General features: G+C 40.9%; 1 protein-coding gene across 1 annotated transcript in view; it reads right to left on the reverse strand.

Annotated features, from left to right (window-relative positions):
* The window catches only part of nagpa (N-acetylglucosamine-1-phosphodiester alpha-N-acetylglucosaminidase), an 18,882-nt gene extending 1,073 nt beyond the window's left edge, over positions 1 to 17,809 (reverse strand). The window contains exons 1-12 of the mRNA XM_022762065.1: positions 17,665 to 17,809; positions 13,345 to 13,550; positions 12,885 to 13,152; positions 10,060 to 10,199; positions 9,759 to 9,867; positions 8,473 to 8,601; positions 8,133 to 8,338; positions 7,426 to 7,473; positions 6,284 to 6,412; positions 5,351 to 5,482; positions 4,470 to 4,551; positions 1 to 1,111 (exon numbers count right to left, since the gene is read on the reverse strand). The exon at positions 1 to 1,111 is cut by the window's left edge and continues 1,073 nt beyond it. Of these exons, the coding sequence (XP_022617786.1) occupies positions 844 to 1,111; positions 4,470 to 4,551; positions 5,351 to 5,482; positions 6,284 to 6,412; positions 7,426 to 7,473; positions 8,133 to 8,338; positions 8,473 to 8,601; positions 9,759 to 9,867; positions 10,060 to 10,199; positions 12,885 to 13,152; positions 13,345 to 13,550; positions 17,665 to 17,747 (1,800 nt within the window). The 5' untranslated portion in view covers positions 17,748 to 17,809 and the 3' untranslated portion in view covers positions 1 to 843. The remainder of the gene's footprint in view (positions 1,112 to 4,469; positions 4,552 to 5,350; positions 5,483 to 6,283; positions 6,413 to 7,425; positions 7,474 to 8,132; positions 8,339 to 8,472; positions 8,602 to 9,758; positions 9,868 to 10,059; positions 10,200 to 12,884; positions 13,153 to 13,344; positions 13,551 to 17,664) is intronic.
* Positions 17,810 to 18,466: the final 657 nt, after the last annotated feature.

The raw sequence follows: 18,466 nt of genomic DNA on the forward strand, positions 1-18,466 counted from the left end.
TGGCATTTGTAACAGGTCCAGTACTTGTAAATGATTTTTAAGACTTTGTGTTACGTGATAAACTGACAATATATAGTTAGAATATCTATCTACGTGAAAATTTTTGGTAGATATTTCGACTGCGATCTGAGTCGCGATTTCAGCCGGTCGTTTTTACATTTGACGTTTCATTCTGTCGGGTCTCGTAACAAACAGACATCTTCCCTCACGTCGCTGCGACACATTTTACCTTTTATCAAAAATGATTGCAGCTGCTGCGATATGAATATTGCACTTGGCCATATTAAGATTTACATTATATTTGTGCATCTATCATTTCCATCCACTAAGCAGCTGATGGGGTGAGCTACAGTCAGAGGGGATGTTTTGCTTCTGACACTCATGAAATGATCACAGGGATCAAAGTAAATCTACCGATGTATGTATTCAAGATGGATCAATTGGTCTTTATTGTAAACTCACTACTTTTGTCCACCTCAGGCTCCTGTAGGCATCATGATTCCGTTTTTACCAGTGATCTGGTTACCATGGTGATCACGGTAAAGACATCTGCATGACCCGGTGATCTGGCCTCGTGATACAGACGCCTGGTTAAAGGTCAGAGTTCACGAGTTGACACGAGGAGGAGCTGAAACCCGGCCCTACCTGGAGCTGGGATGGAGACTGAATAAAGCTTTGACCTCTGAACAGTGAGCGAACATCTGGCCAGCTGCCGACAGCTTCTTCTTACAGCACCTGCAGGACGTCTGATATCAGCGGCGTGTAAAGGTCGTAACAAAACAGTTGTGCTTCTTTCAGTCCAGCAGGATTGTCGGTGGAAGTCCTCACTCATCGTTCTCACGGCTACGACCTCCCTGAGCGCGAAGGAGACCAGATCTCGTCAGAGTCCGAGTCGTCCATTCCCGATCCTAAACCCCCTCCACGGGACTTCCCTGCGTCGGCTTTGGCTCGCGAGGCGGCTCCGTTGATGTCGGTCAGCGGGACGTAGGAGTAGTCCCGGCGCTCGGGGAAGTGAGCCGCCACTGAGCCGCGACAGGCCCGGATGAGGTGAAGCAGCAGACTGGCTGACAGCAGAGAGGCCAAGGTGACGGTGATGATCAGCCATGTTCGCCTGGGGAGGGAGGGAGGGAGGGAGGGAGGGAGGAGTTTCAGACTGATCACAGCTCAGCAGGAAAAACTAAAACATCAGAGGAAGCAAAACTCCAAAACTCAGATTTGGATGAAATCTAACTCTTGTTCTGAAAACATCTGACAAATAAATGTAATGCATTTAAACTGAGCAAGTAATAATTGTAAATGTCACTGTCATGACAACAAACAGCTCACAATGTGTCCTAAATTCTGCAACTGAAGATTATTTTCATTATTATTTTCTAGATAAACTGAGTATTTGTTTTTTTCAATTTACATTTCTATTAAGTATCTTTTCAGAACAACAAAAATAATTTCAACAGTAAAATAAATATTGCCAGCATATTAACATGTGAGCATCCGTATTACTTTAATCTGCAACTGGTCAGACACACGCAAAGCAGCAACGTTACTGCAGGCGGGTCGGCCTGTGACCATGTACGGGTAGTTTTTTTGCTGCTGCTGTGAATATCTTGATAAAAGATATTTGTCATTTCCTGTCATTTCCTGTCATTACCAAAATAAAGCGATAGGCATGTCAATGGGATCTGTAGTCCCAGAAATCGCTGTGTGAGTTTCCAGACATTTGAACTGAGTATTTGTTTTGCATATAAAACATCAGAGAGTGAAACATATTGATTATAATTTTCTACAACTCTACAACTAAACAACTGTTCAAAACCTGAAGCTGTTTAATTTCTTTTTATCATGTGACAAAGAAAAGCATCAGATTTCAACATTTGAGAAGCTCGAAACATCAAATGTTTTTGACATTTTTGCTTCAATACTGACTGAAAACAATTAAACCGATTATCAAACATTTTCTGATTAAGTTTCTGAAGATCAATTAAATGTTTCAGCTCCACTGATTTTTATTTTTTTTTACCAAAGACCAAATGTTGAGATGCAGAAAGCGACTTATTCAAACTCCGAGGTTTCTAAGTGTCAGTTTCACATCTTTTGGATGGAGTTAATTTGAATTCCTCTCTATGTGTAATGATGCCTCCATTCATCCGTCACGGTGCTACTTCCTTTTCCCGAAGCTTTTCTTTTTACATGTAAACATGTAAAAAGAAAAGCTGCGTTCTCCTGGAGAAATCCGGGCTGGGAGTTCTGGTGCGTTCTTACTCGAGCCCTTTAAGAAATCCGGTTACTGCAGACAGTCTGACTGTAACATGGTTACATAAGTGCATGTAAACACAGTGATTGTCAATAAATCACGACATAAATACGTTGAACCCCCCCTCCTCCAGAGCGTCTCACTTACAGCTCGTGCGTGGCCTTTTTCTCTGTGTATCTGTACACACGGCTCTAATTTTAAAACAGGGAGGTTTCGCAGCAAAGTTCCCATGAGAGAGTTTCTGAATTCCTACACTCACCGACAGCTGGGAGAAAATGATTATTTAATGACGTATAAACAGCTCAACTAGTTTTCTTTGTCTGTAAGTAGGGAGAGAGAGAGAGAGAGAGAGAGAGAGAACGTTTTCCTGTCGCTAATTTACAGATAAAAGCTGTAAATACATTAATTACATCTGACTTTATTTTACATTTACCATGTTTTCCATATAAATTCCTGGAAACTTTTCATCCTAATTTCACAGACGCCCTGAAAGACAACTGGAATTTTTTAATTTACTCTTTTTGCAAGGATCATTCAAGTTTATTTTTATTTCTTCCATCTGGGAAAAAAAGTTTGTTTGTTTGTTTTTTTCTGGGAAAGAAAAAAACTAAATTTAGAAAAAATATTTGTTTTCACTTGCCTGGAGTTGTTTTCACAAATAAAAAACACAAACAAAAACTAAAAAAATATTTATTTATATTTTTATGATCCTGGCAAAAAAAAAAACTTTTATAATTTCTTACAAATATTGTTTATAATGAATGAATGAATTAAAATTATTATTTTTTTTAATAAATTTAGGAATTGGAAGTGTTCGTTACTACAGTTATTATGGGCCTGCTTGTTATATTTACCTAACGAGCTGTAGTTCAACCTGAACAAATACCAGATACAGATATAAGACCAGGTCACGCTGCCAAGTATCTGCCTATCTGCTCTTTGCTTAGCGGAGGAGAGGATTTAACAACAGGTCAGAGAATGGTCATTTTCTGATTCAACTGGTAACTACTAGTAGAACTAGTGGAGCCAGATAACCAGGGATAATGGCTGAAAACCAGTGAAGCTGAGCCTCAGCAGAGACAGAGTGCTGACTCGTCGCTCTGGTAAATGCAGGAGTTTTAAAGCAGCTTAAAGGTCAGTTTAAAGGTGCATTAGGTCGGGGCTAGAGAACGGTGTCATGGGGCCCAGCAGGTTTATGACGGCACGGCCTGAAACCCACTGCTCATTGGTCGGGAGTAGGAGTATTGAAGACTGAATTCTTAAGAAAAAAACGAGGAAATTGTGAAGCAGAGAAGTGGAAAATAATTCACAAACTGATTCAGTCATCTCACCTCTTCTGCTCCGAGAGGCTGGTGTGAAGTTAAATGTGCTCTAATCCGAGTTGTTTGGTGGAAGAAGGGCTTTGAGGGACGATGAAACTGTCCCTCCCTCCGTGTGCGACAAGAGCAGCCCCTTCACAAAGCACTTCACAGAAACCATGGCAACAACTAACAATCCCTAACTTGCATGTGAAAGGTAAGGAGGCTAATGAATGCGTCCCGACTGCAGAGCGTGGGCCTTGTTTACATGTGAAGCAGAGTCTGAGACAAGAAGCCAAATGTGTGTGTGTGTGTGTGTGTGTGTGTGTGTGTGTGTGTGTGTGTGTGTGTGTGTGTGTGTGTGTCCATTAATTGGAGCAGAGGACAGAACTGTTGTGTTATTCCTATTCAAATGTGTCACATCAAACCGTGAAATGTGGCGCTGCCGTTTGCGATCTTTCATCGTCTTGTAAAAACTTTCAGCTCGAATCAATCTCAGACTTTTATTCTTATTTAAGGAATTAGTGGTTCAGTTTAACTTTTAACCACAGTGACACACACACACACTTCCTAAGAAAGTGTGTTTAAGCGGCGGGAAGAGAAGATGAACGGAACCAGCTGTGGTTTAAAATTTCCCAACATTTGGCCGACAGATGGGTCGATTTCACACCTCGGCTCATGACGCGGTTTCTACATCAGAGCGAACAACGTTTGTGTCTGTAACCGTCAGTTCTGGAAAAGACTAAAAAAACACAAGGAATAAACTGTTCCGCAATCTTTTTTCCTCAGTTCTGCTCCGATGTGTTGAAGAGGGATCTGGAGCTGGGGGTGGTTTGTTAAACAGACACAAAGGATGGACAGCTGGGGTGAAAAGGTCAGAGGTCACGGAGGGCTCACGTGATTCGACCTGCGACACTTACTCTGATAGGTGAGGCTGCTCTCTGTGAGCTTCCTCCTCTCGTCTCCACGACGCCATCATCTGTTTGGCCAGACAGTGTCCAGCTGCGGAGGAGAAGAAGAAGAAGAAGAAGAGCAGGAAGAAGAAGAAGAAGAAGAAGAAGAAGAGGAGGAGAAGATACAGGATTAGCTTGATATTTTTCTCAGTTTCCTTCTAGAATAATAAAAGCAAACCAATCATAATCAATGTTTTTATTAAATTTGACTTTACATTTCATGTGTACAAAAGGTTAATTAATTCATTGTCTTTGGTAATTAGGTACTGTCACTTTAAGAGAGCGCACCTGGAGGAGGAATCTTAGACACTGTATGATGAGCGGTATAACCGAAACAATCAGTCAATTAATCAATTAGTCAACAGAAAATGAATCAGAAACTAATTTGATCATTTATTAATTGTTTCAGTTCATTTTTCAGGCTCCTCCAACATGAGGATTTTCTGTTTTTCTCAGTTTTATTTTTGGGTTTTGCCATTTCATGGACCAGACACCTGATCGATTAATTGAGACAATAATCGTTAGTTGCCGCCTTAATGACCAGTGTAAGATTATAATGAGCTGATGAGGAACATTTCCAGTCCTCCCTTCCAGAGCTGCTGTTTGACTGTTTTCATTTTGTTTTTTAGTTCTGCTCTATGCAAATATAACAGGTACACACACACACACACACACACACACACACACACACACACACACACACACACACATCACACACACACACACACACACACACACACAGTGGATGCGGAAAAGGTAGCTGAGGGTAGATAATTGTCTCAACTGTCATCAGCTGGATCAGTGAGTGAAGTGTGTGTGTGTGTGTGTGTGTGTGCGTGTGTACGTACCTCTGTGTAAAGTGTAGTTGGTCTCTCGCCGCAGCGTGGCGTTACAGCTTCCTGTCTGCGGGTCACATGGACACTGGTCGTCACAGTGACACTCCTGAGCACAGGACAGACCGAAGAAACCCAGAGGACACACTGACACGGAGAGTGAAATTCAAACAAACACACATTTAAATAAAAATAAAAATAAAATAAAAAAGTAATGGACTGATTCAGTGTCATTAAAGTGACTAAATCTAGAAAGAGGTAAATGGTAAATGGACTTGAAGTTGTAGTTGGTGTCTTCAGGGGTTCATCAAATTAATTTAATTTAAATTTAATTAATTAAGTTTTTCTTTTAGACTTTTTAATGCTGCATAGAATTAAATTTAGCAGTTTCTTGATAAAAGCGGCCAAACCAGGGGGAAAAGTAGCAGGGACGATGCAGCCGAGATTTATTTATGATAAAAACATGTGTTTCAGTCCTTTTCTTAATGATTTAATCAATTAAATTAATGCAACCTGGACCTGAGATAAGCAGCATAAGATGTTTTCTGCAGGTTCACCAAGGCAAATCTAGGACGTTGTGACACCTCTTAAGTATCGCACTGAATTCAATTTAATAGTGTTTCACAATCAAACCGGTGAAACCGTGTGTGAAAGTCTGATTGAAAACAGCAACAGCAATAAAATACATGACAATCAAGAAGGAAGGCATTCCAGTGACGCTCCAGTTAAACAGCACTACAAGAGGTTACTGGATCTAGGTCTGCATGTGGGTCTGGATCAGGCCATTACAGTGTAAAGTTTAAAGGGTATTCTCTAATCAATAAATCAGTTTATTCAACATCAATACACTTTAGATCTTCAGTTTTATATCCAAAATAAATGAAGTATCTTGATTAATCAATTAGGTTTGTATACAGAGACATTAGGTGTGAGGAGATGCAGCTCTACCTTCTTCACAGGTGTTGCCCCGGAAACCGGACGGACAGCTGCAGCGTCCGTGGACGGGGTCGCAGGAACCGCCGTTAACGCAGGTGCAGGTCTGATTGCAGCCGTCGCCGTAGAAACCGGGGAGGCACTCTGTAAATAAGGAACAAAACCAAACCCTCGTGTTATCGTTATCTGATTCAGCGGAGAAACAAATAGTCAGCGATCCGTGTAAAGAGACGTAGGAGGAGCGTAAACAGACACTTCATCACAGAGGTTTATTACTGAGGCAGATACAGATGTGGATTATCAGCTGTTTTCACAACGCTGAGGAAAAATACTGACACAAGCCTCAGATCTAATGTTAGTGCACATTTTCAAGACGGGAATTTTATTTTGTTGCTTATTAATTTAGTCAACTGACAGAAAAATGATGAATTTATTGATCGTTTTGAGTCATTTTTTAAGAAAATATATCAGAATTCTTTAGTTTCAGCTTCTCAAATGTGAGTATTGTTGGTTTTCTTGTATTTTTTATGACAGTAAATTCACTGTGTTGGACTTTTTATCTGACAAAAAACCATCTAAGACACGACTGTGCCTTTAGGGAAAATTTGAATTTCGATGAATTGAGAGAATAACTGATTGATAACTGATGATAAAAATAATCGTCAGCTGCAGCCCTAGCCACCACAGATGTTTATTTCATCACTTCAGTGTGTCTACACTCTCATATAATCCTCAAACACGCCCCCTACCTCCCTCCTCAGTGTCTCTCACATCATCACATGACCATAAACATCCTGTCAGAGAGCGACGGCCCGTCTTCTGCTTGTTGAAGGTCACTCCCTCTAATTCTGATGTTAAAGTCTCTGACCAACAAACAATAAAACCAACAGAGTCTGCTGGGTTGAATCAGTCTGCACGTTCTGTTTGAAAGAAAGCAACTGAACCTCGGCAGGTGAAGCTGTGTTTACAAGATGTTTGTGTTTTTGACCCGAGAGTGACCTTTGAACTCCAAGACATACGATTATGACTGAACACTTCTCCAACAAAATGACAGACCTCGGAGAGATGGCGCCTGATGGTTTAAAACCAAACAAGACTAACTGTGTGTGTGTGTGTGCGTGTGTGTGTGTGTGTGTGCGCGCGTGTGTGCTGTTTACCTTGGCTGCAGTTTTTCCCTCTCCATCCAGCGTCACAGACACAACCACCTGCAGCACAGAAGAGACACAGAGAAACACGATGAATCATCTTTAACTCTGAACATCAGCACAACACAAGTAACAAATAAAATAAAATAATAACAAACTGTAAAAAAACCCAGAAGAAAATGGAAATAACAAACATTCCTGTGTCCCTGGAGAAAAAAAGATTCAAATGTGAATGTTTGGAAACTGAACCTGAACTTTTCAGACTTGCTTGCTTGACCTAGTTTGTTGCAGCCACGTCATCGTGAACCCAGATCTCAGAAGCTCCTCTGAAATAAGAACCAGGCTGTAATAAACCAGGATAATCTCTGAAGGACTGAAATGAGCAGGTGCCACAGTTTCACTGCGAGCTTCAATTTTAGTCTCATTTTAATCCCTTTTCCTCTCTTTGTTCCAGATTTGTATCTGATTTAGTTTCTTCCTTTGCACACACACTCAAAGGGTTAATGTGATTTATTTGGCTGATTAGACCTCCTCTGTGTGGGCGTGTACAGACTGCGCTGACTGGCGTCTCCGTTACACCTCATTATGATTCTCACTGGAACATGGAGTCTGGTGAAAAAACAGATTTCAGACCAACGGTCCTCCCTTAATGTTGGTTATGATGTTCAGCTTTTTGATGAAGGTGTTATATCTTCTAATAATAACCAGTCCACACGTACTGGCGGTGCAGACGCCGTGGGGGCTGCAGGCCGGCGGCTGACACACCAGAGAGTCGCAGGCGGGACCCTGCCAGCCCTCGTGGCAGCGGCAGCGTCCGTCCGCGCAGTCTCCGTGTCCGCTGCAGTCCGGCGGCTGGCAGCGCCGCCGGTGCACACACAGGATGGTGGAGACATGGCGGCCACAGCGCCACCTGCCGTCTGGTATACTGGGATGAAGAGAGGAGGAGAGGTGGAGAGGTTTAAAACAGATGCACTAAAGCTCAAATCATCAATTAGATCAATCACGTAAGTCACGTGTGTCACTGTAATGTCTCATGGTGCTGTGTGGACATTGGCTCACCAGTGATCAGACGGGTAGCTGGCCAGTGAGCCATCAATCACGTAGGTGGAAGACCCGCCTCCATCCAGATTAATGGCATTGATCACTCCGTACTTCTTCAGGAACTCCGCCGTCTCCCACAGACTCATCCTGCACAGAGCAAAGTAAACACAGGCTGAAACACGGAGGGTGTGTTTGGGTTGTTCGTGTCTTATTGAGCGGGCGGAGCTGCACAGATCCTGATCATCAAGCCTGGTCATTTACAGCAACACATTAATCTCCAGGGTCAGCGCAGGTCTGAGGGGGGGAGAGTCGGATCAATAGGATCGATCGGCAGAGGGATCTGTGAGGGTTCTGACGGAGTGGATCTCTCCGGGGGTTAAAACGCCTCCGTCAGCTGCAGCGATAATCCTCCATCACACTGTTCTTATTCTCCGCCTCCAGTTTTTCTCTGTACTGACACTTTTCATATCTTGATCCTGTTATCTCAACTCATTTCCCATGATGCCTTGCTGCTTCCTTCACACCTTGTGTTTTGTGCGTGAAGAAATGTTTCATTTGCAGCCGGTTTTACTCTGATCGCTGCTGGTTTCTGATAAAGATGTTTGTTTCCTTTTAACGTCAAAACCATCAGGAAGAGAAACCAGGATTCTTTCTGTATTTTACATGTAATTTTTCAAATAAAGTTCTTGTTCGCACAAGTTTAAACACTGAGTCTGTGGGAGCTGTTGGGTTTCTCTCTGTAATAAAGCACGGTCTCGACCTCACCCTGTAAAGAGCCTTGAGATAATGAATATTATGATGTGGCGCTATTCAAATAAAATCGAATTGTTCCACGTATGCAAAAAGGGAACTGTCAATAAACATGCAAACTAAGGGATCAGCACAGTATTGCTGCGTTATCAATGCACAAAGTCTGGTATCTATCTGGCATACAAAGCTCTTCAAATATCTCCACTGAAGGATTTTCTCACGATGACCCGACAGATAAAAACGTTCAGTTCACAGAGTTTTTTTTCCTCGTGTGTTTGGTTCACACATGCTAAACCAAACCCTGCATATTTAATTGCCACTCGGGGCACTTTGTATTGACTCAAAGGCCCGTGAGTCACTTTATGTTAATGGAATAAATTATCACTCTCTCCTTCCTCCCCAGAGGGAACCCGACTCTTTCATCCACTCACTGGGCGGTAAAATAAAAATAAAAAATAAATGAACACAGCTTCGATTTCACTCATTTTAATAACTGGCTGGATGTTTTAGAGGGAGTCGGTTTCATCATCTCTCTCCCTCTCTCTCTCTCTTACCCTCTCACTCCGGTCTGTCCATCAATCTGGAACAGGACGAGTTTTCCCTCCGCGTCGTGACCCACCGCCGTCCGGGCCGAAACCACGTCCAGAAAAGTTCTGAACTCCCCTGTGAAGGGACAAGGACCAGGTTCTGTATCAAGGCTTAGTGCTAATAAAAGTACTATAAGACTAAATCAAACATTATTAATATTTCTAGAGTTACAAAAGCTACAGACTCATATAGATAATGTAAACAACCTAAATGTTAAAACACTGAATGATGACAAAATGGCGAGATGTCTGTTCAGCCAGTGTGTACCTGTCTCCTGCGTCTTGTCACACTCGGCCTTCAGGCTCTGGTTGATGTAAACCTCGCCGTTCCTCAGCAGCCACACCACGCCGCTGACCAGCTGGACGAACGGGTTGGACTGGTCCAGAACATCCTCCTGCGACAGATACCTGGGCGGACGGAGAATCACCACCGTGGAGTTTCAGTAACGTGTCTGGTCCACACTGAAATACCTCAAAAATGATTACATGGATTTCCCCAGAGGAAGAATCCTAATGATTCTGGTGACCCGCTTTATTTTAACTTTTCCCTCTAGTGGTACCAACATCCATCCACTTCTCTGCCTCATAACTGGCTCTGAGTCGCAGCTTTAGCAGCCACATCCTGGTGGAGGTGTGTTATCGATCTCCCACAGAGTCTCTTTCTAGTTCCCCATGCGGGTCGCACCTCCACTGAAAGGTGCCCAGGACTCATCCTGGTCAGAGTCCTGAACCACCTCTCACTGTAAATCCAGCTTCAGACTGATGGAAGTTGAGCGACGTCTTAACAACATAGACCCATGTCTGACGAACTCAGTCTGAAAAGTCCAAAACAAAAACCTCAACAAACATCGTCATGAAATTTTGAAGCGTAAAAAGTTTTTTTTTACTTTTGCTGCAGAGAAACTATGAAGTTCACATTCATGGTTTTAGGTGAAACGTCTTGACAAATATTGGATGGATTACCATTAGATTTGTTTCAGATATTCAGGCTAAACTCTGAAGACTTTTGATGCTAACCAGCTAGCCGCGGCCTGTCTCCTCCAATCTGCCCTGAAGACGTCGCTGCTCAGAGGACGTTTATGATGTAAAGACAACGACGGCTGAAGCTCTTGTCAGGCGGCAATCACCACCACCCGCTCCCGACAGGAAGCCACGTTCAGTGTCAGAGGAAAACTTACGAATAGCTTCTTTAAATTATCAACTAGATCAACCATTAGAAAGTGTTTCAGTGTAAAACAACTGCACTGTTTGTCTGGTGAAATACTGAAAGCAGCAGATGAACTGGATGAATTTTAAGAGGTTCAGGTTAAAGTATGTTTTAAGTTCGTGTGCTACACTGAATGTTGTCCTGTCTGTCCTGCACTATGAGCTCACTTAGTTCCTCTCAATATAATGTCCACAACTCAGCTACACGATGAAATGATCCACAGACCTTTACAACCACAGGCTAAAAACAAGCGTCCCGCCTGAGATTTAAACCTCTGCACAACAGCTTCACGTATCTGCCACATGTGAATGGGTCGCTTCTACCAGGAGGTGCAAACACAGCCGTTGCTGTTGCATCACGGGGGGAACCAGAAGTTTGGTTTCTGTGGATGAAGCAATGTTTTCTATTTTAAAGTGAGATGGCGGTTTGTTATTGGCCTGACTGACGGGTTCAGGACAACATGTTTAACTCTGAATCAACTGTATCAACTCTGTGGTTTGCTCTATGTTTGTGTGTGTGTGTGTGTGTGTGTGTGTGTGTGTGTGTGTGTTTATCCATGTTTATTTTAGTTTTTTTATCAGAGATTGATTCTCTCTGGATGTTTGACCCACAACAGCCGCACACAGGGTTGAATCATGGAGGAATTCCTGGGATTATAAACAAGTTAAAGTGGTGTTTTCATGGTTTAGAGATAAGAAGTGTGTGTGTGTGAGCATGTGTGTGAGTGTGTGTGTGTGTGTGTGTGTGTGAAGTATTGATCTTACGGTGGCATTATAAAACCTAGTTCTTTCCCTGGAGACTTATTAATATTTTCAGCCTTTTAAATAAACGTATTTTGTTGTTTATTAGACGTTTATCTGACAGTTTCTGTTTCTGACGTCACAGGTTTGTGCTGATGCTACACTGACTCATACTGACATGAACTCATCATGATATTGTTAAAGGCAAACTCAAGACCTACCTTTTTAGTCTGGCTTTAAATTTAAATTTATTTACTTATCTATTTTAAGCTGTTTTACTGGTTATTCTATGATGTTTATATCTATATGATTTCATTTTAACACCCTTCTTTTATTTCAATTTTTATTGCTGGTTTTACTCACTTCCAAAAATCTCCTGTCTTTCAGCATTTTATTATTTTATCTTTACTTGTTTTTTGTCTTTATGTTTATTTGATTTTTAATATTCTACCTTTTATTTCTGGTTTTACTCATTTTAATCATTTTTTATTATTACTTATTTTCATCCTTTTTATTCGTTACTTGTAATTTATTGTTTGTTCTGTGTGTTTTGTGTGTGGGGCTTGTTTTTTATTTCTTTTATTGCTTTTAGTCTATAAAGCATTTTGTGTGACATTGTTCATGAAAAAAGTTCTATACAAATAAAGTCTGATCGATTGATTGATATGTGGATTGTTATTGAACTGAACCATAGGTTTTATGTTACACGCAGATGCAAACAGGAAGTCAGTGAACTCTTGCAAATGTGGTTTACGTCAGACCAAAGCTGAGGCCTGACGTGTCGTCACTCGGGACTGAAAGAGGCTCGAGTTGATGCAAAACCTGGTTTCTGAATGTTTAAAGACACACTGCTGATAACTCTCATGCTTGCTCTCGTGCCTTATCAAAATAAAAGTCGTCGGTGTTGTGATCTGGCAGCTTCATCCTGCTGGTTTTCCGGGAGTTTTCGTGCCCAATATGTGTAAACTCACATTGTGGAATACTCAGCGTTGAGATTTCGCAGTTTATTGGGATCATGGCGACAGTGTTTGTCTGCAGCTCAGATCAAGTGTGTGAGCACTTGATTATTGCAACTAATGATTATTTTCATTACTGATTTTCCATTATTGTTTTGTCAGCTTCACGGCGCCCGGCTGGATCTCTTACCCGAACACGAGGGTGCCGTCCCTCCTGATTCCAAACTGGGCGTTCTGCACGCCGCCGCTGTCCTGCACCTTCCTGCCGTCGCTCACCAAGTTGCCGTGACACTTTCCTGTACGCGTGTCGAAGAAGCCGGCGTTCTGGGCGTACAGACACCCGGCAGCTTCGGCGGTTTCCTCCACCGTGGCCCTCTGATTCATCCCGCAGCCGCCCGGCCCGCCCGGCTCCAGCACCGACACCGTCCTCAGCGGGTCGTGGACGACCGTCATGTGGCCTGGGAACAGAGACGCAACATGTTGGGGATGACACGGATGCTGCTGCTTCAGGGACACAGTCTGATCAATAAATCAGAGGTTCATCAAACTGGCATCACATCCAGATTCACCACAGTGGATCACATCAGCGCAAACGCTTCGGTCGATCAATAAAGTTACTTTGTATCCCCGTATCGTCTCCCATCACTCACCGTAAACATATCTGGAGCCTCCCGGCACGTCGGTCACAAACACCGTGGACTCGGCCAGAGGCAGCCCGCTGTGGTTACTGGAGGGCCAGCTCTCGTGGGTGGTGTTGCCATGAACGATGGGCTGACAGTCTCTGACGTGGCGGTGAGAGTGGGAGGGGCCGTGGCCGTGGGCGTACGGCAGCAGAACGTCATCGTCCATAGAGACTCTACAAAGGAAGAGAGAGAGAGAAGAGAGGAAAAGACTTTATAAGACCTTGCGCATTCACTTAGATGCCAGTCCAAAAGTCCAAATTCAGCCTCGTCTTTCACACGATTCTTTCACATTCATTCAAACTTGTGGATTTTTTTTCTTGTCTAAAACTTTCTAACTGTTTTCCGCTGGAAGAAGAGACAGTCAGTCGCTGCAGTCAACAATAAGGAAAGTCCTGTTTTGGGAAGCACAGCAAATAAAATGGTTCATGTAAGAGAACAGAAAAAGAAAAAGATGCTGATAAGTTCCCTAATGGTGCAAAGTCCCTCACACGAGTTCAAAAAGTTAAATTACAGATAGAGCTGCTGCGATCAGTTGATTAATTGATCCAAAGAAAATTAATCTGCAGCTATTTTAATGATCGAATAATCGTTTCAGTCATTTTTCAAGCAAAAAATTTTAAACATTTGCTGGTTCCAGCTTCTGAAATGTGAGGATTTGTTGCTATTGTATCATGTCGGATAGTCAGTGAAATGTCTTTGGGCTGTTGATCAAAATCAGTGTTTTGATTACGTCACTCTCAGAGATTACAAAGGGATTTATTCACTACATTTTGACATCTTATAGTTTAAACAATCGATTAGTCAAGAAAATAATCAGCAGAATGACTGATAATGAAAGTAATTGTTAGTTGCAGCCCTGGTATGTTTATATTCTGATTTACACCCCAGTTTAGTAGGTTTGCATCAGTTTTTAAATTCAAAATATACAATGATCAACTCCCAGATCAGGGCTGGGTAACATGATGACACACAGTGGGATATTCATCTGATTACAGAGAGATTTTGCCAAACTTTTCTACCAATGAGCCGTTTAATTTTTATAACATTCTGATGAATTATTTTGATTTATCGTGTATTAATTTTTCTGAAAACTAGAAACTGTTTTAAAATTACAAAATACTCCACTAGAGGATTTTATGTATCTTGCCCGCAGATAAAATTGTTTTGGAAAAACAAAAAAAAAATAACGAGCTCTGCTTATCAACAGCACACCGATGTGGTCGAGTTAGTATCAAAATATTCTGTAGTAAATCAAGCGTCTTATCTGCTGCTGACTGTGAGGAGGAAAAACATTCCCACAATTCTGACAGAGCTAAAAACAAAACAAAAAAAACTTTACACCAATCCTCTGGGTGAAGAAATAAAAATATGTTTTTAGTGTTTGAGTTCAGAAATAAATCGTGTGTTGGGTCAGTCTTCCTCGTGTTGACTCGTCCTAATGGGTGACATTTCATCACACAGCCTCCGCTGGTCAAATTAGAGTTTCCTCACACGGAGGAATGTGTTTTCTAAAGAGCTGAGCTGTGGCTTCACTTCTGCTTCACTTCGGCCTCACGTGTAAAAACAGTCCGTGCTCTATCTAGTTTCTCTCATCGTTATTTTAATGTTTACTTGTCTCCCTGACTTTCTCTCCTTGTTACGCTGCAGTCAGACACCTGCTGCACTCACCTTTAAAAGTTCAAAAATAAAAAGTTTCAGAAAAAAATGAAAAATAATAAATAAATAAACAGATTGCATTTAATGAGACGCTGCAACCTAATAACTGTTAATACAGTTATTCAGAGGACAAGCTACAGGGATCTGAGATGCTATTTTACCTTGTTTTGAAGAGATGTTGCAATCAACAGAAAATATATGCAAAATCCTATTTTTTGAATAAGACTTGTTATTTTCCTCTATAAGTCTATTTAACTCAATAGTGAAAATGTAACGTAATGTCTATAAATATCTGATCATACCGATGCTTAACGATATTTTTTCAATACCAATTTTATCAAATCCATTTTAACAAAAAGAAAATGACAACACACATTACAGTACAATGTTTTTACTTTACATTTTGCTTTTGTTTTATTTTTAAATTCCTAAGTTTATTTTTCAGTTTAACTCCTTATGGTTATTTTCATAATTATTTGTATTAATGGATTATTCTACGAAACGTCGAAAAGCGGTTTAAATATGGCGTTCCATGTTTCTCTGAGGTCAATGTGATGTCTCCAATTAGCTTGTTTATCTGTATAAAACTTAAAATATTCAATTAACTGTCATATGTGATGAAGAAAAACTGGAACCAGCGAAAATTTACTGAAACAATTAATGGATAATTCTGTCAGTCGAGATAAATTGATGAACTGTTGCAGCTCTATTCAGTTTACAACTATAATACTGTAACCCAAACACTATTACAGTCCCCAGGTGTGGACGTCACAGGTGTCTGATGGTCGGACCACAGCTGGGTGAATGTGAGTGGATGAATGTCAGAGGCACAGTGTAAAGCACTCAGGTGTACGAGCTCTATATAATGCAGCCAATCTATCATATACTAAACACACAACAAGGTCAGGCCGTGGTCCTCGGTTATCTAACTACAGTCCTAAGATTGCATAGCGTGTGTAGCATGACATGGCTAACAGGCCAAGGTCCGATATGGGGTTAGTACATAACATCTTCTCACTTTAACAAATTGCTAATGTTCATTCAGGCCTGGGCAAAGTTTTGTTTACACTGACAGGTTGTTTTAATTGTGTTTTTTCAACCTTTAGCATTAGAAGTAAACTTGAGTCATTTTTACATGAGTTGGTTTGTGTTGCATTTTAACCCCAAACAATTTCTAAGAAGTTTGTGTCTTAGTCCAGAGTTTTAAAAACATGATTTACCTCTCTATCATTAAGAAAAAAGCATACAAACACTGCAACCAGCACTGATAGTAACACAGTAGCGTGCAAAAGTTTGAGGCACTTTAGATATTTCGATGTTCATGCAACACCATCATGGAGGCATCTAATCCCGTCTTAGTTTCATTCTGCGGCAGAACAACGAGTCCAAACGCTCAGTCAGAGACATATAAACTATCTTCAGAGACCCGGAGACCTGCAACAGACCCCACAGAGACCCGATTTCAGCATCATGGAGTCAGTCTGGGATCATATGAAGAGACGGAGACACTGAGACAGACGTAATCCACAGAAGAACTATGGCCGGTTCTCCAAGGTGCTGGAGCAACCAATGGAAATATCTGAAACCATCGTCACTTTCATTTTAGCGCCTAAAACCTTTGCACAGTTCTGTAAAACAAGGGACACTGAGGTGGCGACCTCCTCTCATCTTCTGATCAATTTAATTAGTAGAAGATGTTGTAAACAATAATCACACTTTTAGGGTTAGGATTAGTCACACAATTAAATATGACATTTGATGGCTGCAACAATTATCCTCATTATTTTCTCAATTGTTTTGTCTATTAAGTGTCCGAAATTGTTGAAAAACGCTGTCCATAAGTCAAAGACGTTCAGTTTACTGTCATATATTCATAAAATAAATCCCTCACATTCTCACATTTGAATAACTGGAAGCAGAACACGTTGAAAAAAACCAATGAAGGGATTAATCAGTTATCAAAATAGTTTCAGATTCACTTTTTTGTCTATTAATTTGTTGCTCTACTTATTTATTAAAAGTGTAATGATTTTAATCATGTTAGAGCAGCTGTAAATGTATGACTCGACGGCGCCATCTTGTGGCCAAAGCGTCCAACTGCAGCGACATGTTCACAGGGAGCTGTCACTTTGAAGAACGAAACTAAAATGTGATAGCAAGTCTCACCTAGCGTCACAAGTTCGGTCTGAACAAACGCTAACTACAAGCTATCACCATTACAACTCACCGGAAATACAATGTACTGAATGCTATCAATGTGAAAATATAGCCACAGCTGTGTTATGCTAATGTCATTCAAAAGTTACTTGTTTTTATGTTAAGCAATGAGAAGATTATGGGGCTTATTTGTGTTTGCGATCTTTGAACCCAACAACACTGATAGGAAGTTACTTTATCTTGTTAACGGCCAGATGTTGGATGCTGTTGCCCAACAGCTGGCAAGTTAGCATGAGTTTACTCAACGAGTTTGTAGATAAACCAAAGTGTGATTAATCACATTTACATTTACAGCTGAACTTAAACCAACAAACTAAATCTGAACACACTTTTCTCAGTCTTTAGGCTCGGCTAGCAGCAGCTAGCAGCTAGCTAACATTAGCGGTTAGCTCGAACAGGAACCAGCTGTCTTACCGGGTGTTTTGGGTCTCGGACAGCCGGACGCAGAGCCACAGCAGCAGCCACACACAGGGACATTTCACCGACACTGCTGCCATATGAAGAAGACAACTACCCCGCCAAACTCCCCTCTCCTCCTGCTGGTTCCCACATCATCCAGTTAGCGCATGACCATAAAGTAAAAACAGCAAAATTTACGACTTCCGGTTATTTTACAAAGTAAAAGCTGAAAATAATAATAGCAATCAAGAAAATAATGACTTACAGTAAGTCAGAATCAGGAGATTTAGACTCATAGTGTGGGAAACAAAATGTTGATTAATGTACAAAAAGTCAAAATGAGGAGAATCAAACTTAATGTTATATTTTTGGCTTATCTCATTTAACTCGAGATAGATTTTGAAACAGTCATAATTCTGACTTCAAACCTCATAATTTTATTTAATATATCATAATTTTGACTTAATGTAACACAGACTTTAAAAATTAAAATAAAAAAAATTGCACAATTCTGACTCAAAATGAATATTTATTTGTTAATTTAATTTCTAAAAAGCAATCTCTTTTTTTTCTTTTTTTTTTACATAACATTTTGGGTCTTTCAACTGTCAAAGAAATGTAAATCTGTTTTATTTGTGTGTTGACAGTCATTGCTGCTGTATACTTGATTTACATTTAACTACATCAGAAATTATTGACTTATAATTTGTTGTTCTCTGGGATTTAAGAATTGTTACATGATTTACAAAACAAGAAAGAAAACAAAGCTTTAAAGATGCAAAAAGAGTAAATTTAGTAAAGTCATGTAATATCTGGC

Source organism: Seriola dumerili, unplaced genomic scaffold, assembly GCF_002260705.1.
Source record: "Seriola dumerili isolate Sdu_G_001 unplaced genomic scaffold, Sdu_1.0 BDQW01000435.1, whole genome shotgun sequence".
Classification (NCBI taxonomy): domain Eukaryota; kingdom Metazoa; phylum Chordata; class Actinopteri; order Carangiformes; family Carangidae; genus Seriola; species Seriola dumerili.